The following is a 22023-nucleotide window of genomic DNA, read 5'->3' as shown; positions in this document are numbered from 1 at the left end:
GCTCTTTCTTTTGGTCATTTAGGCAATTGCCTAAGGCCTGAAATTGGAAGAAAATCCCTTAATTTTAGTTTGATAGTTTTGTATTATACTATTATAATTATTTAAAGTAAAATATATTTCATATCGATTGACTCTTTGTTTTGTGTGAAAATGGTCCATAAGATAGAATAATGTGGTAATGAATTTTAATCTCCACAAAATATTTAGTTAGTGGATGATGTGTCGGTTTATCATTTAAAAAAAAAGAAAAAGAAAAGAAAAAAGATGTCTAGTTGAAAAGCAATTGGAAGCAAGCGAAACCTGTAAGAATGAAGGTAATGTGCTGCCTTATCAGAATTATGATTAAAGCTATCTGTATATATAATTTTACGATGAATTCAATTTACAAGAGTTTTGGATAACTAATGTACAAAAATCTAAATTTAAACAATGACATATAAATTTCCTAGAGTTTAGTTAGTCGGAGTTTGCTAATTAACTTAACATTATCCTTAGTTAGTTGTACCTTATCATTAATATTATCTTTGGCAACTGTTGTGGACCTGACTTAAACATTTTTTTTAAATGTTAATTTTGTTAGTTTTTATTTTTCTATTTTTAGGGTTTAGAATTACTATTATTAGACATATTAATATACATTTTTGAACGTTTCGCATTTGAAATATAGTCCTTGAATTTTACATTGAAACAATTAACCCTTGAAAACAGTTGTCACGGTTTTGGTATGATGAGTTTGAGGTTCCATTTCTATTTCTTGGTTTTGTATGCATGCATTTTTATCCCAACCCAATGCCTTGGTAAGATCTGCCTGCAAAAGGAACATGCCGCCTTATTCGTTTTTGGGGATTCACTAGTTGATGTTGGAACCAATAACTATATCAATACCCTTACTGATTACCAGGCAAATTTTCCACCTTATGGGGAAACCTTCTTCAAGTACCCAACTGGGAGAGCTTCAAATGGCCGTCTAATTCCAGATTTCCTTGGTAAGATAATAGTTATATGCTGTTTTCTATTGGACTTCAATTGTTACTCAATTAATTTTTGAAGCATTATTGCAGCTGAGTATGCAAACTTGGAGCTAATTCCTCCATATCAACATCCTGGTTATCATCGGTATGTTGATGGGGCTAACTTCGCATCAGGAGCAGCTGGTACTCTTGATGAAACTCGTCCAGGATTGGTATGCATTTTACTGACTATGTACACTCCTGAAAAAAGAATTTTAATTAGGATTCTCAGAAATGAAGCACAATTAGGGCTAAAGTTTGTTTGCATAGCCCTATAGAGCTCTTCCTTAACAACTATATATCCTATATTCCTATTGATTGGAACTAATAGAAAAGATAAAGAAATTCTGACTCCATGGTAGAATAATTGAAACAATATTATGAGATAATGGGAAAGTACGTGAGAGTATAAAGAAGGAAAGTAGTGAAAGGAAAAGAGAGAGAAAACAATGAATGATTAGTTATAGGTTTGTTTAACCTTAGAGGACTTCATTAACTGCAGAGAACCTTTGATGGTTACAACTTACGTCTTTATATTTGGCTCTATGTAGGGGCGGAGCCAAGGGGGGCGAGAGGGGGCAGTTGCCCCCCCCCCCCCCCCCCCCCCCCCCCTATCAAAAAACCAAACTATACATAATTTACAAAATTGACTTGATAATGATAATGATAAGTGAGTCTTAACCATCTAATAATGAATGTTTGTGTGTGGGCCAAGATGAGCTAAGAAGATTGGCCTGGAGATTAGAGTTAGAAGGGGCCCATAGAAGTGTACTAAAGAAGTTTGGTCCTAAGAAATCCGAGGATAGTATAAATTTGAGGATTAAGCCAAGTAAGGAAAGAGCTCGGGACATCAAGAAGAGGACTAGGATTGTCAAGCCATGTTTACATGATATTGGTGAAAAAACAGTAACTTGTCCAAACAAGATTTGGAGCAAGCTTCTTGATGAAGTCATTGCCCCCTCAATATTAAATGCACTAGACCAACCAAGCATGTTGCATTAATGGCTCTAACCCACCATCTGATTATTGTACTTACTCAACTCAGCCCTCAAAAGGAGGTAGGGGAAGGATGTGACAAGTATCTTGTCTAAAGAATCATCCACTCTACAGGTAGATGGCTAAAATGGAAGCACTAGAGCATAAATAGGAAAAGATCTCACATGTTGTGGGATCGTTTGAGAGAGAGAGAGATGAGAGAGAGAGAGAGAGAGAGAGAGAGAGAGAGAGAGAGAGAGAGAGAGAGCAGAGAGAGAGAAGAGAGAGAGAGAGAGAGAGAGAGATCATGTAAACACTATCTTGTATTCACGTCATAATAGTAACCTTCCTCTGATATCCCTAGGGACAATCAATAACCAAAAGTAATCATTTGATAATAATCTGTCTTAGTCCTAAAGTTTTTTTTTTTTTTTTTTTTTCTTTACTAAGCTTTTTTATATTTCCTAATTGTTAGCCCAAAATTCCATTTCTTGTAAATTAATTGTCTCGGATAGAGATTCAACCAAATTGGGTTGTTTGGTTTTTACCCCATACAGTTTGAATTATATATATATATATATATATGTAATTGTTGATACATATCGATCAGCTTCGTAAGTTATGTGTAGTAAAATTGTAGTAGTAAAGGACATCAAATAAAAAGGCTAAGGCAATGCCATTGCTTCAAGATAAAACCTGTTGAAACACATTCCAATATAATCATTACAAAAGATTTCCACCATGAAAGACAGAGGAGAGTTACAGAAAACTAAATTAGTATCTTGAGAGACACTGGCCTTTGCCAACGCATCAACATATCTATTTGCCTCTTGAAAGCGATGCAACATCTTCAGATGAAGAATTTAGGAAGCCAACAATCTACAATCATCAAGGGACTACTAATGGCTTTAGATTTAGAAATAAGATCTATAACTGATTTAGTATCCAAATCAATTTTAACAAAATCAACATTAAGGTTCTTGCAACGTAAAAAGGCTATCACAAAGACTACATAAACTCTGCAAAGAACCTAGGTGACACCAATGTTTCTAAAGTAGCCATGAACCTATTATTAAGGTGAGAGTAAAAAGAGGAATTTTTTTTCTAAATAACAATAAATATTAAAAAATTTAGTTAGGTGTCACATTTTAAAAGAATGTAGAAAACTAGCATCTCGAGTGTCTAAAACTTGAGTTCCAAGATAAAAATCGAGTTTTTAAGTCTCGATTTGTAAGCGGATAAGTGCGATGTGGAAAAAAATCCACGTGGAAATCGAGTTTTAAAGACTCGAGTTCCATAAACGCCGCTATAGGGCTTAGAAACGTCACTATAGGGCTTAAAAATGGAGTTATAAAAAAATTTTGCAGAAAAACGCCGCTATAGGGCTTAAAAACGTCACTATATGGTTTAAAAACGTCACTATAGGGCTCCCTGAACCTGGTATTGAACACTTATAAAAAAAATTTGCAGGAAAACACCGCTATAGGACTTTAAAACGTCACCATAGGACATAAAAACGCCACTATAGGGGCGATCAAAATAAATTTTTTTGGGCATAGAACTCAAGTTTCTAAAACTCGAGATCCATGTGGCATTTTCAGTCCAAGAACATTCGTAGAGCGAGTCTCTAAGACTCGAATTTTAATATGGATCTCGAGTTTCTAAAACTCGAGATGCTATTTTCTTAATTCTTTAAAATTTTGTCTAACTTACTATATACTTAACCTTTACGTTTTTAGTTTGCCCATTCCCCCCTAAAAGGAGCTTTATTGGACTTGCTGAATATTCCGTAATCTTCCTGGTGTATGAAAGATACGTTCGAGATTTGTTCGAACAGGCGGCAGGCTAATTATCACAAATATGGAGGCCCACAATTTTGTGGCCGATAATATTTGACTTTTGCCACATGTAGCATAGGGAAGTGAAGTTGTCAATTTTGCTTCGAGCACAAATCGAAATCGTACGAGGATGAGCCTCAGCAGGTTTAAAGCATTTTGGTCCGTTGGAAATCATTTCAGTTTATGTCTTTTCGTTTTTCGAGCTTTGTACGTAAAATTGTTTCACCAACTTTATGTATGCACTATATCATATATATACCATAAGGTTGGTGAAAAAAAACCTTTTATAGATGCACGTTTTAGTTTTCACAATCCCAAAAAAAAAAAAAAAAAAGCCATATCTTGTTATATTCTTCTTATTACTGATCACCGACTGTGAATTGGAATTCAGAACGTTAAGCAAAAATCTTTTACATCCATGCGTCTATGAGTAGAGCAATTATACGTACTATAGAATAATAATTCAAGGGTTGATTTATTTTGTTCATTTCTTCTTACTCAGTAAGGTAGCTTTAAAAATTTATTCGTTATAATATAATATTCATAAAATCTATAAATATATTTTGTAATTAATTTTTGTCATATATATGTAAGTTAGAATCAATTATACGTAACTTATTGTTTTATAAGCTCTACCAAAATAAAACAATTCAAAACTAAAAAAAAGTTTCAATTATATTATACTTGATCTTCTCTAACAAATTATAATTACTTAATAAAGTTCCAGTTTTCTCTCTCATAATTATTTTTAATTTTTATTAATTAAGATATCTAAATTTCTTTCTTAGGTGTCACATTTTAAAAGAATGTAGAAAACTAGCATCTCGAGTGTCTAAAACTTGAGTTCCAAGATAAAAATCGAGTTTTTAAGTCTCGATTTGTAAGCGGATAAGTGCGATGTGGAAAAAAATCCACGTGGAAATCGAGTTTTAAAGACTCGAGTTCCATAAACGCCGCTATAGGGCTTAGAAACGTCACTATAGGACTTAAAAATGGAGTTATAAAAAATTTTTGCAGAAAAACGCCGCTATAAGGCTTAAAACCGTCACTATAGAGCTTAAAAACATCACTATAGGGCTCCCTGAACCTGGTATTGAACACTTATAAAAAAATTTTGCAAGAAAACACCGCTATAGGACTTTAAAACGTCACCATAGGACATAAAAATGCCACTATAGGGGCGATCAAAATAAATTTTTTTCGGCATAGAACTCGAGTTTCTAAAACTCGAGATCCATGTGGCATTTTCAGTCCAAGAACATTCGCAAAGCGAGTCTTTAAAACTCGAGTTTTAATATGAATCTCGAGTTTTTAAAACTCGAGATGCAATTTTCTTAATTCTTTAAAATTTTGTCTAACTTACTACATACTTAACCTTTACGTTTTTAATTTGCCCATTCCCCCCTAAAAAGAGCTTTATTGGACTTGCTGAATATTCCGTAATCTTCCTGGTGTATAAAAGATACGTTCGAGATTTGTTCGAACAGGCGGCAGGCTAATTATCACAAATATGGAGGCCCACAATTTTGTGGCCGATAATATTTGACTTTTGCCACATGTAGCATAGGGAAGTGAAGTTGTCAATTTTGCTTCGAGCACAAATCGAAATCGTACGAGGATGAACCTCAGCAGGTTTAAAGCATTTTGGTCCGTTGGAAATCATTTCAGTTTATGTCTTTTCGTTTTTCGAGCTTTGTACGTAAAATTGTTTCACCAACTTTATGTATGCACTATATCATATATATACCATAAGGTTGGTGAAAAAAAACCTTTTATAGATGCACTTTTTAGTTTTCACAATCCGAAAAAAAAAAAAANTATGTATGCACTATATCATATATATACCATAAGGTTGGTGAAAAAAAACCTTTTATAGATGCACTTTTTAGTTTTCACAATCCGAAAAAAAAAAAAAAAAAAAAAAAAAAAAAAGCCATATCTTGTTATATTCTTCTTGTTACTGATTACCGACTGTGAATTGGAATTCAGAACGTTAAGCAAAAATCTTTTACATCCATGCGCCTATGAGTAGAGCAATTATACGTACTATAGAAAAATAATTCAAGGGTTGATTTATTTCGTTCATTTCTTCTTACTCAGTAAGGTAGCTTTAAAAATTTATTCGTTATAATATAATATTCATAAAATCTATAAATATATTTTGTAATTAATTTTTGTCATATATATGTAAGTTAGAATCAATTATACGTAACTTATTGTTTTATAAGCTCTACCAAAATAAAACAATTCAAAACTAAAAAAAGTTTCAATTATATTATACTTGATCTTCTCTAACAAATTATAATTACTTAATAAAGTTCCAGTTTTCTCTCTCATAATTATTTTTAATTTTTATTAATTAAGATATCTAAATTTCTTTCTTTTGGAATACTTGCTTTTTCTTTTTTTTTTCTTTTTTTTTTTCTATGTATCAAATAGAAATATTTTTCATAAAATTAATAGATGACTCACTAGTCACTACGCCATTTATAAAGATTAAAAAAAAAATCTTGAAAAAAATTCTTTTTTTACTAAGGAAGTGTGAGTTAATTCAAGTCAAAAGAATGGGGAAAAAAAAAAGGTAAAAGAAAAAAGTAGCTGATTTTTTTTATAGCTTTTTATATTTCTTATAAAAGTTATTTCAAGATTTTCTTAAAATAGTCAACTAACAAATGTCTTAAAAGCATCTATTAATAAGACCTATCTTAAAAAAAGACACGTAACAAAAAGTGTGAATTCGAATAGAATAGAATGACATTAAAAAAACAATTTGTATAACCAATCTTATCTATTGAGGATAAATAACCCCAATCCCAAAACTCTGGGACTGAGATTTGTTTTTCATTGTTGATTTATTTCTTTTACAATATGGTCTAATGTTGTTTGACCATATTGTAAAAGAAATAAATCAACAACGAAAAACAAATCAACGAAAAACAAATCTCAGTCCCAGAGTTTTGGGATTGGGGTCCAATATGGTCCAATGTTGTTGAAAGTGGAAATGTGTACCACTAATTACAAAAGTGGCAAGTTTAAAAGAGCACCAATTTGTTGGGATACGTGGAGCCAACTGGTTTTATGCTCGATTTGGTTTAAACCCAACCCGACTTCATTTGAAGTGTTACAGCTTTAAATGTGATTTTTTTTTTTTTTTTTTTTTGAGGCATAATTCATGGAGCAAAGGCTTAAACCCAAGCTAAAGTGAGATGACAACATGACCAAAATGACTACAAGTATAAAAATATAGTGACGAAAATGAAAACTCTGAAAACTTGAGAACCAAATTAAAAATATGACCACCAAAAGATGTTTTTGCCAACCCTGAAGAACAAAAACAACTTTCACATATATTTTCACACTAATTAAAATTAGTTAAAACATGTGCTCAACTCACAGTGCTAGTTCTTGTCATCATCGAAAACAGAAACAGGAGTGTCACAAACAGCACAATGCATGAGAATTGAGCACTATAAGAGATCGACATTTATGCAGCTACAGTCCACATTTGAAGAAAGAATACGTTCAGGAATTCTTCAAGTAGAAGGCAAGGCAATTATCATGCAGTACGGACTCAAGGGAGGCCCACATTAAAACATCAATTCTCGCCACTTATTAAGAGAGAGACGTAGTCAATTTTGATAGGCCAAGAATGTATTGACCCTTATGATAAATTAACCAATTAATTAGTCGAGTTAATTAATTAATTAATTCAATTTGCATGCAACAAGTGTAGAAGCACAAATAGACATGGCAAAACGGGCGGGTCGGGTCGGGTTCGGGTCGGGTCAATCGGGTCGCGGGTCAAAACGGGTCACGGGTCAAAACGGGTCATTTTTAAACGGGTCAAACGGGTTGCGGGTCAAACGGATCGCGGGTTAAACGGGTTGCGGGTCAAACGGGTCGCGGTCAAACGGGTCACGGGACGGGTCGAGTTGACCCGTATTTTTCAAACAAGTTTTTTTTTTTTTTTTTTGGAAATAGATGCAATTTGTCAATTGTTTCTAAGTTCCTTAACTGTGATTAGATTTTCATTGGTGATACTATTACCACTTACCAATTACCACTAAACACTTGATACCTAAATTTGGTGCAACTCTTATTCCAGCTTTCTAGAAGCTAATCTTGGTATAATTTTTGATATGTTTAAAGTAGGAAGAGAAAATGAAGGTGGCAAGTAAAGAATGACAAACTATAATGGAGAATATAACATATTAAGTGAAGAAGAATAAGTAAATATCTTATAAGAATTACACCTCAATCTCAATCTACTCAACGTTGGTAGACGTGGAAAAACGGTCGGGTCGGGTCGGGTTCGGGTCGGGTCAATCGGGTCGCGGGTCAAAACGGGTCACAGGTCAAAATGGGTCATTTTTAAACGGGTCAAACGGGTTGCGGGTCAAACGGGTCACGGGTCAAACGGGTTGCGGGTCAAACGGGTCGCGGGTCAAACGGGTCGGGTCAAACGGGTCTGACCTGTTTTGCCATGTCTAAGCACAAACAAATCACCAAATAACTAAATGCAGCGGAAATTAAATTGACACATTGATTTGTTTACAAATGGAGAAAACCTACACGGCAAAAACTCCTCTAAGTGATTTTAAGGTCACCACTCCCGAGAATTCACTATTATCACAACAAGCGGTTACAAGAAAAGGAATCACAGTATCTTATACCAACCTACAGTTGAACCCTTACCTCAATACCCAATTGGACTTGTTCTATAGTGATAATCTCTCCTTTTAATGCATGGCTCCCAGTACGTGACTAACCAATTCGATGCACGAATCCCAGTACGCGGCTTACTCATCAACTTGAGAAAGATGTTGGCTGCAAAGTTCTTCAGTTCATTACACGATGAAGATCACGAAGTTCCTTGGTTACAAAATCCTACAGTATACAAACATAGCAGCTTCTTGAATAGGAAGATGAACTAGGGCATATGTCTCCGGTTCATAATATACTTGTGAAAAACTTTTGCATTGAGTTGCATCAGCTGTGACGACCCTTAAAACAATCCTTATATATGTTTAGGATTGTGAGAAAAGAAAACTCAAACATCTATTCACGGATTAGATTGAAATCAACTCTGAAAAACTGATTTTCATAAAACTCGATAGATAGCTTATCTGTCGAAAAGCTGTCGAGCATCAGGCTTCAGTAGCCGTTTAAACCTCGATAGATACTAACTGTCGAGTTTTAAAATCCAGCACTTCTTCACTTGATTCTTGGACAAACTTGCATGGCTTTAACACTTGATCTTGAAACCTTGTTCTTTGAAGTATTAAACACATCCTAGATTTACCCAATTACAAGTAAAGTGCATTTTGTCAAAGGATTAGCCAATTATATATTTGACATATGTTCCTAACATTGAATCACATATGTCCTAACAAATTTGCTTTCAGGGAGAACCAGAATGACTCTCCCAATTTGTACGAGGTCAAACTTCAGCTTCTTGTTTGTATTATTTTGGTCCATGTGTTGTCATTCCCACATACTTCTAAGCCTGTTTAGTCGTTTAGGCTGGTTAAATTGATTTATCATCTTTAATTAAATCATTCAGCTAATTCATAGTTCAAAAAGTTGGGGTTTAAACTTATTAATTAGTGTTATGACCTGTCTTATGTTAGGATAAGTAGTGAAAGTTGGCTTGGTCCTGTAGTCTTATTAGTTATTGGAATTATCAATAAAAATTGTTCTTATTATGTAAGAAGAGATAGGATTAAAATTATTTAGTTACTATTCAATTAATTTGTAATTTGAATTAGCTTGTATTTTGAAAGGAATATATATATATATATATATAGGCAAAACGCAGAAAAAGTTCAATTAGAATTTGAAATTAGAATCTAATTTTGTATCATGTGTCTAAATTTATGTAGGGACAACATAATTATCCACTTAAATTTATGTTATGTATCCACTTATGTTTTTTAATCTTTGTGTCAAGTGAGTTAATGAGTGCAAAATACTTAGTGTAGGTGCTCAAAAACTAAAAGCCCAAACCCACTTAGAATGGTGATGTCTTGTCCTTCAAATCAAGCCCAACAGTAGAATTTCTTTAGAGAGTGAGCAAACAATTCAAGTGCAATTCTAATCTAAGTCCAAGTCAAAGACTGAAGAGCCTAGGGTAATAGAAAGGAATAAACTAAGTAGACAATGAGAAATATAGCTTTCCTCGGGTGTGTCCGAGGATTAAGTTCTTATGTATAATGTTTGAGTTATGCACCAAATAAAGCATTGTTCACTTTCTCTTTTTCCTATTTTATAAACAAGTATCTCCTCTCCCTTTTTCTGGGAGAGTCCCCTCCTTTTATATCCCCCTTCTTTGTATCCTAGCCCTCCATCTGTATGCCTCTAGGTGTTCCTAAGAATACTTATCCCATCAACACTCTGCTGAAGGTGGTGAAAAGGGCTGCTAGCTGTGAAGTTACTGTTCAGGGGTCATTTTTCTCATTAATGCAGCTGATAAGGTTGGTATAGGGCATTCAATGCGAAGGAGGAAATTGTTCCTTCCAGGAAACTTCCTCCCCTCTTCTCTGCCTTCATCACTACCCATTTTCCTTACCCTAGAACATCACAAGGTGCCCATTGTCTTGACTATGCTTCCATCCTCAGGTGGGTGGAATCTTTGGAACGCATTTGTCTCCTCGGGTATGGGTTGAGCAATTTAATCCATAATTCATTCCTCTTCGGTCCTCGGACCCCTCACAATAGCCCCCTAAAACCTTGCTATCAGGAGCTACTCTGAGAGTAAGGTTTTTAGTAATAAAAGGGAGATTAGTACGTGCTCAGCGCGTCCCCATGTGGAGACGTCACTTCGTATGCCTTCTGAACGTTCTTGACACTTCGGTATCCATGTTCCTATAGTTATTGCATTAGGCAGTTGCTTGTCCCCCACATTCTACAGTGTGATGGTGACCCTATGGTCCCATTTTTGTGGAATTTATGAACAGGAAAATTACCGCTCTTTTTCAACCCCTATATAAAAAGAGACTGGGGATAATTTTTCCTATTTACACACCTTCTAAAAACTTTCTTTGATGTAGCGATCCAAGGAAAATTCCTTCTAGTGCTCGTAAGTGCCTTTGGCCCTTCATCCCACATTTAAAGAAAACTTTCCTTTTTTCTTTTTTCTTTTTTCTTTTTTTCTCTCTCTCTTTTTTCTTCTTCTTCTTTTTTTTTTTTTTTTTTTAATAAGACAATATGGGTAGATTTGCCAAATTAGTTGATACCCCCGAGGGCATGGCCACTTTTAGGGCTAAGTATAGAATTCCAAAGAATGTTGAACTTCAACATTGTGAATTAGGGGAGTGGTTGATTACAAACAAACCACCTGGGGCAGTAATCATTCCTATGATCGCCTTTATTGAAGGAGGAATAGAGATTCTTATGGGTAGGGTAACTAGAGATTTTCTTATTAACTTTAGGTTATCTTTGATCCAATGTTCTCCCAACCTTTTTAGGGTCCTCGACAGTGTAGATATGATAAACCAAAAAATAGGGACTAACCTTACGTGTCATGACATGAACTGGGTATATAATAGCCAGAAAGGGAAAGAGACGGGTTATTACTAACTCCTTTCTTCTCCATTTCCTCGGCAGATGAATTTCATAATGCTCCAAACAAAAACTTGGTGAACTTCACAAACCTCAATCAGATTCTTCAATCAGAGATCTTCCTCCACCGAGACAGACAACTTCGAGCAGTGCACATGATCCTAGGGTTCAAACCTATCTCCACTCGCTTTCAATCTCCCAAATACGTATTTAAAGCAAAGGACCCAAGGCTATCCTTGACCGACGTAGCTATCCCTAAATTTTTGAACAAAACTCCACCCTCTGATACACAGGATGCTCAGCTACCCGCCCCACTTGTAGCCAAGCTCCTTTGCTCCCACGAGCAATGTCTTCCCTCCTAAGACGAAAGGGAAGAGTCGATCAACAAATCAATTTGGGAGATACAAGATTAAGATTTTGAAGTCTTTTTCCAAAAAGATCCCGAGGATTCTCCAACGCTCGCCCATCACCATCTTGTTGCTGCATAATTTAGTACTAGCCAAAAAGCAACAAACATTCCTGAAGCCATGGTGATGGAAGAAAGAACGATCGACTTGCTCACACTGTTGTCTGCCTATGCAGGGGGAGATGCCCCCGTAATACCCATTGTACCGCAGCCACCTACCCTTGCTCCATCCTACGTTCCAACTGTTGATGCCCCCAAGAAGAAGAGGAAAAGGGGAAAATAAACTGAGGATTTTGAAGAAGGGGAGATACCTCAACCCACACAATAACCTTCTTCTAAGGAGCTCAAGGTCACAAGGGCTCAACAAAGAAAGGCATTTCTGTCAGGGCTGGCAAGGGCACTGAGAGTGAGCAACGGTCCAAGGCCATTATATGGAATCCTACCTTCGTGCTCAGCTCGGGGGACCGTATTACCTCTAAACCATCTCTCAGGGATGCTCAGAAAGGTAGATTTGGGCTAGTGTCTAAGTGCTTGGAGAAGGCGTTGCTCCTTCCTAATGACATGCAGGAGTTGAAGGGGCTAAGGAAACATGAAGTGTTCCTCTCACTAAAAGAGGGACCTCACAAAGGTTAGTCAAGCATCTCTTCTTTTCTTAAAACCCTCTCATATTACTTAACAATATTATAACTTATGTAAGTAATTTCTTTGAAAATAGGCGATGCAAGCAACCTTTGTAGCCAAGGAATGGGTTGACCATGCTCTTTCCAAGTCTTGAGAGGCAGTGAACTAGCTGGTACAATCGGACAAGGCCTTAGCTGACTCTGAGAAAAAGTATAATGATTCACTTTTTCACCTAACTGAGGCCGAGAAAGGGCATAAAAAAGCCGAGGCTGCCCTAGTTGGGTTTGAAAGGCAAGTTGAAGAGCTGCAGGCATCTCTAAAGAAGAGCAAAATGCCTTGGCCAATGAGCAGACAAAAAAAATAGCTCGAGGGCAAAAATGCTGAAAGGGCGAAGGCCGAGCAAGCTGCCTATAACACTAGTATGACTAAGACTACTCAAAGTCTTACTGCCCAGTTTAGAGATGTAGCTTGGGCCTTTTGCCTAGAAGTTTAGGGCGAAGCCTTCAATGCTGCTAGGGTTGATGCTGATGCTGAGCTGAGAAGGACTAATAAGGTCTATTACCCTCCAGCTCTTCGCATTGCTCCAAGCTCTGCCCCTCCTCCTCCCGATCCCAGCTCTGCTTCCTCAACACCTAAGTCCACAACAATCCTGACCCCTACATCTTCTGCTGGAAAGGAGAAGGAACAACCTTCAACCCCAATAGTAGAGTTAGAGCCTGAGACATTGTAGAAGTTGAGTAGCTAAAAAGGAAAAAGAAGGAGAAAGAGAAGGAGGTTGCTGCCTAGTCATTCTTTGCTTAGCACTTAGCCTATTTTGAAACGGGCCAAGTTTAAATAACGCCCCTCTTTTATTTTTCTTCCACTGTAATCAACTTGTTGGACTGAATGAATGTATCCCATTTTTGTGCCAACTCTGTTCTGCATGATTTTCAACTCTCTATTTTATCAATTATAACGCATGTTCTTTTGAATTTAACACATAATCTTAAGTACGTTACACCACCTTAAATTCTACTTAACCTTAACAGCACATTCCCCAAGCTTGGATGGAGTTTTAACCAAAGCTGTGGGATTGAACTTTAGTTACCTTAAGGTTAAGTCTTTATACATCTGTTTATTCTCTTAATTTACCCTAGGCTCAAAAACTAGAGATGCAATTAAGACTAGGGTTTAATTCACCCAAGGTTTATAACTGAGGGGTTGAACAAAGTCAAGATGTTGTATAACACTTAGCCAAATTTACATAAGAGTTAATTTACCCAAAGCTTGTGACCCGAGGAGTTGAACAAGACCGAGGTTCTATTTAACACTTAACCAATTTTACATAAAAGTTTATTTTCCCAAGGCTTGTGACCTGAGGAGCTGAACAAGACCGAGGTTCCGTTTAACACTTAACCAATTTTACATAAGAGCTGATTTGCCCAAGGCTTGTGACTCAAATAGTCGAACATGACCGAAGTTCTGTTTAACACTTAATATCAGAGTTAATTTTAGTGCAAAACAACTTGTAAACCAAACATCAATCAATGAATAGATGAGAACTGAATAGAATCCACTGTATTATTAATAATAATACCTACATAGGTTATTTACATTCCATGGACACAAAACAGTATTTTCATCTAAATCTTCTAGATAATAAGCCTCAATTCCCACTATTAAAGTTATCATATACGGGTCTTCCCAATTAGGACCTAACTTTCCCCATGAAGGGTTTTTTTGCCATTCCCACTACTTTTCTTAAGACCAAATCTCCAGGGGCCAATGGCCTACTCCCTTGTCGTACCCTTGCTTGAGTTTCTGTTGATAATGTGTCATTTTAACCATGGCTACTTCTCTTCCTTCATTGATTAACTCTAAGCTCGCTGAAAGCAAATGGTCATTCTCTTCTACATTGAACTGATCAGTTTTCAAGGTCAGAAACCCTGCCTCAAGAGGTATGACCGCTACAGACCCATAGGTCATTGATAATGGAGTCTCTTCTGTTTATCTTTAGGGTGTGGTGTAATATGTCCACAACACATGGGGTAACTCATCCACCCATCTTCCTTTCACATTGTCCAGCCTATTCTTCAACCTAGATACTATAGCCTTATTAACCGCTTCTGCCTGCCCATTTCCCTGTGGATAGGCCGGGGTAGAATACCTATTTCTAATACCTAACTCTCCACAATACCTTCTAAAAGCCTTATTGTCAAATTGGAGTCCATTATCCAAGATTAGCATATGGGGAACCCCGAATCCGGTAACGATATTCCTCAAAATGAACCTCTTTGTATCCACATCTTTAATACTAGAAAGTGGCTCGGCTTCAACCCACTTTATAAAGTAGTCAGTCCCGATGAGAAGCCATCTTCGATTTCCACTAGCTTTGGGAAATGGTCCCACTATGTCCAAGACCCACTGGGCAAACAGCCAAGGACTAGAGAGTGGATTCAAAACCCTTCTAGACTATTGAATATTTGGGGCATACCTTTGACACTAATCACACTTCTTAACGTAAGCTTGGGCAGTTTTTTACATACTTGGCCACCAATATTCCTGGGTGAGAGCCCTATGTGATAAAGACCTTCCCCTAGTGTGACTCCCACAAATCCCTTCATGTAGTTCCTCCAGTAAGGGTTCTACAGTTTCTGGATGAACACATAGTAGATATGGTCCTAAGTGGGAGCGTTTATACAATTTCTACTCATCGGAAAGCCAATATCATGAGGCCTTTCTACTTATCTTTTCAGCTTCATTTTTATCCTCGAGCAGTAGTCCTCTCTTTAAGATTGAAACTAAAGGGTCCATCCAACTTGGTCCGACTTGTATGCTATGCACTCCAACTAATAGCTAATTAACATTGCTAGGAGCTACCAAATCTTCTACAATTATGACTCAAGGCAGGCCTAGTCCCGAAAGGGTGGCTAACATAGCCAACGAATCTGCATGGGAGTTTTGCCCTCTCAGGATTTGCTTGAGAGAGAAACTGTTGGAAAATTTAGACCCCGGTTGATAGAATTAACAAGTTTTAAACCCAAGTTGTTAATTAGATTTATTATGAATCAAACTTGTTAAAACAAACAAACATCAATATCATGTCAAAATCATGCAGCGAAAAAAATAAATAAGACAAGATATGATGACCCAGGAAAACCAATGAAACCAACCAGTTTCACAGTAAAAAACTTGGGGGGAAACTTTCCCGAAAAGCAATCCACTATAGTAAAGAGAAGTTTCAGATCTAGTACAAAACCTTTGTCCCTAGACTCTACAATCCCTGTAGATGAACTCACAGCAGAAACCTTCTACCGCTTCAGAACCTCTGAACTCTTCAATATATGAATGCCACCCTTTTTATTGCACGGATCCCAGTACGTGACTAACTCCTTTGCACGAATCCTAGTACGTGACTCACTCACCAACTTAAGGAAGAAGAATGTTGGCTGCAAAGTTCTTCACTTCATCAACAATGAAGATCAAGAAGCACTTGGTTACAAAACTCAAAGGCGCAAAGACGCAGTAACTTCTTTTAGAGAGAATAAGGCATCGATCACCTTTTGCATATGTTCTCCTTGTATTCTCTTATGTGACGGCCTTTAAAATAAGTCTTATATAGGTCTAGGGTTGTGAGAAAAGAAACCCTACACAAATACATAAGCCTGGCCCAAAAACAGAAATCTGAATTCCCGTAACCTCGACAGATAGTAGCTATCGAGGAGGTGTCGAGATTTAATGAATCTTAACAGATAGCAGCTATTGAGGAGGTGTTGAGAAGATGTCGAGGAGACAGAAACTTTCTCGATCGATCGACCAGCTATCGAGAAGCTATCAAGATTGCGATAAGCATCAGCTGAAGATCTCGACAGATAGCCAGGTGTCGAGGAGCTATCGAGAAGCTATCGAGCTATCTATCCGCAAGTGTCGAGATATCTGTCCAGCTTTATTAAACACCTTTTCTTCACTTGTTTCTTGGTCCAATCTTCATGGCTTTAATACTAGACTTGAACAACATGTTTCTTCAAGTATTAAACATAACTTAGATCTACCCAAATACAAGTAAAGTGCGTTTTGTTAAAGGATTAGGCAACTACATAAAATATGTCCTTAACAATCTTCCCCTTTAGTAATCCGTGACAAAACCACAACAAACAAATGAACATATGAGAGAAGTTATAAATCACTCAACTCATACTCACTTGTTGAATACAATAAAATCTATCCTAACACAAACTCTTGAAAAACTTTGCAAAAAGAGAGTTTTATGGCAAGTAGACTTTGACAACCTGTATTTTTGAAACACTTTAAACAAAACTCATCAAGGCATCTTAGTGTGAAACAGAAATAATAGATTGCATACAAGTATAAGAAACATGTGTATGAAGAAAGAAAAGAAACAACACATGTTAAGGTAGGTGAAGAAGACATACATCATCATATCATATAACAAAGATAAGCACAATGTATGTTAACATGGTCACAAGACCCAAGGTACAAGAAGAAGGAAGTAAACACTCCCTCTAACAAGATAAAACACATCTCGCCCTTACAAAGGAATGTATTTCTCCCCCTAACATGTAGAATCTTAAAAAGAAACCACATATTCTCCACAAATTCTCCCCCTTTTTGTCATGATTGACAAAGGGTATAAGAAGCTAGAAAGCTTCACCCGAGAAACATAAAGATGATCAAGGATGATCAAGGGGGCACAAAGAAATCCATATAAATGCATGAATGTAATGAAACAAGATACTATGGATGACAAGATAATAGAAGGATGTAAAACATGTGAAAAACAAGAAAAATGTTAAGCACATAGATCCCGAAACACATACACACACACTAAACAAGTCTAACCAATTTTATATTTCAAAAACAAGTCAAGACAGTTTAGTGAGCATAAATTAGCACATGTAAACACTTGTGATGGCCAAATCACATTGTACCTGCACATGTATCAAGAGTATCAAAGAATATTGCGTGTTATGTGTGAAAAATATCGCAAGATTGCATATGTGTATACATGTTATGACAATCTGAAATATGAGAAAATAACTTTAACTCACACACAATCATAACTGTTTGATGGGGACTATTACCTTCGAGGTACATCCTATAACTCCCACATCTCCTAGAAAATACGCTTGCAATCATATTTAAAGCATTTTTTTAATCTTTTTGCCTTTTTATTTTTCTTTGCATATTTTCTTTTAAGCATATCATGCATGGGCATAAAAAGAGAGAAAAGAAATACCCAAGATGTTAAGCATTTGACATCGCATTTTTGCTATGCCAAAACATTCGGATGTCTTTGACACTGCACTTTTGCTATGCCGAAGCATACAGGTGTCTATTGTTAGGATTAGTGCCATTAAATCCTATTGTATGATGCTATGTATGATATTAAGTTTGACATTGTGTATGACATTATGTATGACTTAATATTATGTTTAATGAATTTGTTTTATTATTATCTGAAATAATGGTAACATGAATATTCGGACATTATCATATAGTCCATGAGATGCATAGTATGTGATTTATGTGAAGATTCACAGAAAATATAAATCACAAGTTCTTTGTAAACTCAGAATTATAGTTCGTAGTCGGTGATGAAACTGGGCATTTCATCTGCGAAGACTATAACATATCAACTACGATGATTTGTCTTGATCATGGAAGTGGAGACTTCTAGTTGATGTGTTAAATATGTTTTAAGAGTTAAGACATATTGAACTGGACCACTGTGAGATTTATTATTCACCTAAAGACTGTCAAATGAATAATAAATCTCACGACTTACATTTGCATGAACTCTTAATCCTGAGAGAATAATGGACCTGATCATAAGGTGTAGGTTACTTTGATATATCAGGAGTGAGATCTAAAGTAACGGTCAAAACCTCAGTATATTGGGCAGCCACATTTAGTGTTGATGGAACATATATTCTCAAGATGGAATTCATAGTCTCTTAACGGAGATATAAAGTATTTCCTTGAGATAAGTTTAATGAGTTTGTTATTCAGAGAGTTAGGTCTAACCACTTTAGTAAGACTAAAGTATATATTTATGGAATTGGATTTCATAAATATATAATGAATAACATTAAAGGATTAAACCGCAAAGGAGTTAGTCAGTATTGGGATCCGTGCAACAAAAAGGGTGGCGTTCATATATTGAAGAGTTCAGAGGTTCTGAAGCGGTAGAAGGTTTCTGCTGTGAGTTCATCTACGGGATTGTAGAGTCTAGGGACAAAGGTTTTGTACTAGATCTGAAACTTCTCTTTACTATAGTGGATTGCTTTTCAGGAAAGTTTCCCCCCAGGTTTTTTACTGTGAAACTGGTTGGTTTCATTGGTTTTCCTGAGTCATCATATCTTGTCTTATTTATTTTTTCGCTGCATGATTTTGACATGATATTGATGTTTGTTTGTTTTAACAAGTTTATTCATAATAAATCTAATTAACAACTTGGGTTTAAAACTTGTTAATTCTATCAACCGGGGTCTAAATTTCCAACAAGTGTATCAGAGCGGGTTCACTCTGATTGGATTAATTTCCTGAGTGTGATCCATTGACCCCTGTTGTCATGGATAGAGGACAATCTTTATTTATACCTCCTTTATTTGATGAACTAATTATGCGTACTGAAAAGTTCGTATGAAAGTTTTTTTGCAGGCTCTAGGTGAACAGTATGGCAAGCTGTTGAAGTTGGCTGGATTAAGCCGAAGGAAGACCTGTGGATTGGGATGATGCAACAATTGTAGCTGCAAATTTCAATAGTAGGGCCTTGAATGCTTTGTTCTGTGGGGTGACTAATGAGGAATTCAAGAAAATATCATCCACGGAAGTTGCCAAGGAAGCATGGACCATTCTTGAGACCACCTATGAAGGTACCAAGGCAGTAAAGACTGTGAAGTTTCAACAACTCACTAGTAGTTTTGAAGAAATAAGGATGGAGGAGGATGAGACCTTTGATGAGTTTATGCCAAACTCAAGGATATTGTGAATTCTGCTTTCAACCTTGGAGAATGTATTGCAGAATCCAAAATTGTTAGAAAATCCTTAGGTCCTTACCTGAAAGATTCCATGCAAGATCACTGCCATTAAGAAGTCAAGGAATTATCAAATTCCTTTGACTGAGCTTGTAGGGAACCTTCAAACCTATGAGATGGGATTAGGCTCAATGGGAAAAGGTGGAAAAGTAAAAACTTGGCTCTTAAGGGTATAGAGGAAGAGATTGAGGACTTTGAGCGAAGATGAAGATGAAGATGATGATGAGGATGAGGATCTTCATTCATAACTGATGAGATTATCAAGCTTCTTCAGTTCAGGAAAAAGGATAAGGGCAAACCTCCTAGGAAACCTAAATCCTCTAGGAAGGGCAAGAATGAAAAACCCTTATTCAATGCCATGAGTGCAAAGGTTTTGGTCATATGAGGATAGAGTGCCCAAACTACCTCATGAAGGAAAAGACCAAGAGTCAAAAGATAAAGGGTTGGTTGCTACCTGGAGTGATACTGAGGATGACTCTTCTGATGAGTTTGTGGATGAATGTCTCAAGTTATGGCCTTTGTTGCCACAACCGATAAGGTGATTGTGGAGAGTGCTAGTGACAGTGAGGATTCTTCTGATGATGAAGTACCTAAGAAGATGACCCTTCAGGAAGCCTATGATAAGCTATGCACTGAGTTTATAAAATCTGAAAAGACTTCTCATCTTTGTAGAAAAGAGCTTAATAAGGTAAAAACTGAAAAAGCTGATCTATTAGTCAAGCTAGATGAGACTACAAGGTTAGTTGAGACTCTTGTTGTAGAGAACACCTCATTAGAAGAGAAGGTCAAGAATCTTGAGGTTGAGTTTAGTCAAGCTAGAACTCAAATAGAGAGGATGGCTAATGCAAAGCTTGATGAGGTCTTGAGTGCTCAAAAGCCTATTCTGATAAGACTGGCTTAGGATATGCTGTTTCCTCCAGCCCCTCCTCTCCACGCTTCTGGATCAAGGACTATCTTTGTGCCACAATCTGAGAAAGGTAATAAAGGTATGAAATCTAAAACTGATTTGTCTAATTCTAAATCCTTTGTTAGACCTCATTTTTGTCACCACTGTGGTGTTTCTGGACACATTCGTCCTAATTGCTTTAAGTTGTATCCTCATAAGCAATTGTCCAAACGGTTACAGGTTTCCTCTCAAGGACCTACACCTTTGTTTGGAGAGTTATTAAAAGCTTTAAGCTTTTTAACTCAATTTCGGAGAATTTTATTTCTTCTATGTCCTTTAGTAGACATACTAGGACACGTGTCTTTTCATCTTCACGGCTAAAGACTCGTGCTGTGTGGGTGAGAAAGGAGCCTAAAACTTAATTGTTTTTTTTGTTTGTCCTCTGCTTTAATTCTTTCTATCTAAAGTAGGACTTTCTGCCTTGATTTCTTATCTGTTCTTGGAATCATGCTTTCATGCATCTGCATATTTCTATCATGTTTTCATGCATATGCATCTTTCTTTCATGCATACATGTTGTTTATCTGTTTTTGTTTGGTTGTTTAGNTCCGTTGATGATATTTTCTTGAATTCCTCATTAGTCACCCCACAGAACAAAGCATTCAAGGCCCTACTATTGAAATTTGCAGCTACAATTGTTGCATCATCCCAATCCACAGGTACTTCCTTCGGCTTAATCCAGCCAACTTCAATAGCTTGCCATACCTGTTCACCTAGAGCCTGCAAAAAAACTTTCATACGAACTTTTCAGTACGCATAATTAGTTCCATCAAATAAAGGAGGTATAAATAAAGATTGTCCTCTATCCATGACAACAGGGGGTCAATGGATCACACTCAGGAAATTAATCCAATCAGAGTGAACCCGCTCTGATACCACTTGTTTGAAAATTTAGACCCCGGATGATAGAATTAACAAGTTTTAAACCCAAGTTGTTAATTAGATTTATTATGAATCAAACTTGTTAAAACAAACAAACATCAATATCATGTCAAAATCATGCAGCAGAAAAAATAAATAAGACAAGATATGATGACTCAGGAAAACCAATAAAACCAACCAGTTTCACAGTAAAAAACCTGGGGGGAAACTTTCCTGAAAAGCAATCCACTATAGTAAAGAGAAGTTTCAGATCTAGTACAAAACCTTTGCCCCTAGACTCTACAATCCTCGTAGATGAACTCACAGCAGAAACCTTCTACCGCTTCAGAACCTCTGAACTCTTCAATATATGAACACCACCCTTTTTGTTGCACGGATCCCAATACATGACTAACTCCTTTGCACGAATCCTAGTATGTGACTCACTCACCAACTTAAGGAAGAAGAATGTTGGCTGCAAAGTTCTTCACTTCATCAACAATGAAGATTAAGAAGCACTTGGTTACAAAACCCAAAGGCGCAAATACGCAGTAACTTCTTTTAGAAAGAATAAGGCATCAATCACCTTTTTCATATGTTCTCCTTGTATTCTTTTATGTAACGGCCTCTAAAATAAGCCTTATATAGGTCTAGGGTTATGAGAAAAGAAACCCTACACAAATACATAAGCCTGGCCCAAAAACAGAAATCTGAATTCCCGTAACCTCGACAGATAGTAGCTATCGAGGAGGTGTCGAGAAGGTGTCGA

General features: G+C 36.5%; 1 protein-coding gene across 1 annotated transcript; it reads left to right on the top strand.

Annotated features, from left to right (window-relative positions):
• The first annotated feature begins 727 nt into the window (after positions 1-727).
• LOC111999354 (GDSL esterase/lipase 5) lies at positions 728-13140 on the top strand. The gene is made up of 3 exons (XM_065777957.1): positions 728-986; positions 1062-1183; positions 12904-13140. Exons 1-3 carry the CDS (start codon positions 728-730, stop codon positions 13138-13140), a joined length of 618 nt encoding a protein of 205 aa, XP_065634029.1.
• Positions 13141-22023: the final 8883 nt, after the last annotated feature.

The sequence above is a fragment of the Quercus suber genome, unplaced genomic scaffold, assembly GCF_002906115.3.
Source record: "Quercus suber isolate HL8 unplaced genomic scaffold, Cork oak 2.0 scaffold_169, whole genome shotgun sequence".
Lineage (NCBI taxonomy): Eukaryota > Viridiplantae > Streptophyta > Magnoliopsida > Fagales > Fagaceae > Quercus > Quercus suber.
This window is presented reverse-complemented; position numbering and strand designations above follow the sequence as displayed.

Coding starts and splice junctions, on each gene's coding strand:
- LOC111999354 (XM_065777957.1), top strand. CDS start 728: ATGAGTTTGAGGTTCCATTTCTATTTCTTGGTTTTGTATGCATGCATT. Junction 987..1,061: donor TCTAATTCCAGATTTCCTTG/GTAAGATAATAG, acceptor GCATTATTGCAG/CTGAGTATGCAAACTTGGAG. Junction 1,184..12,903: donor ATGAAACTCGTCCAGGATTG/GTATGCATTTTA, acceptor CTAGAAGTTTAG/GGCGAAGCCTTCAATGCTGC.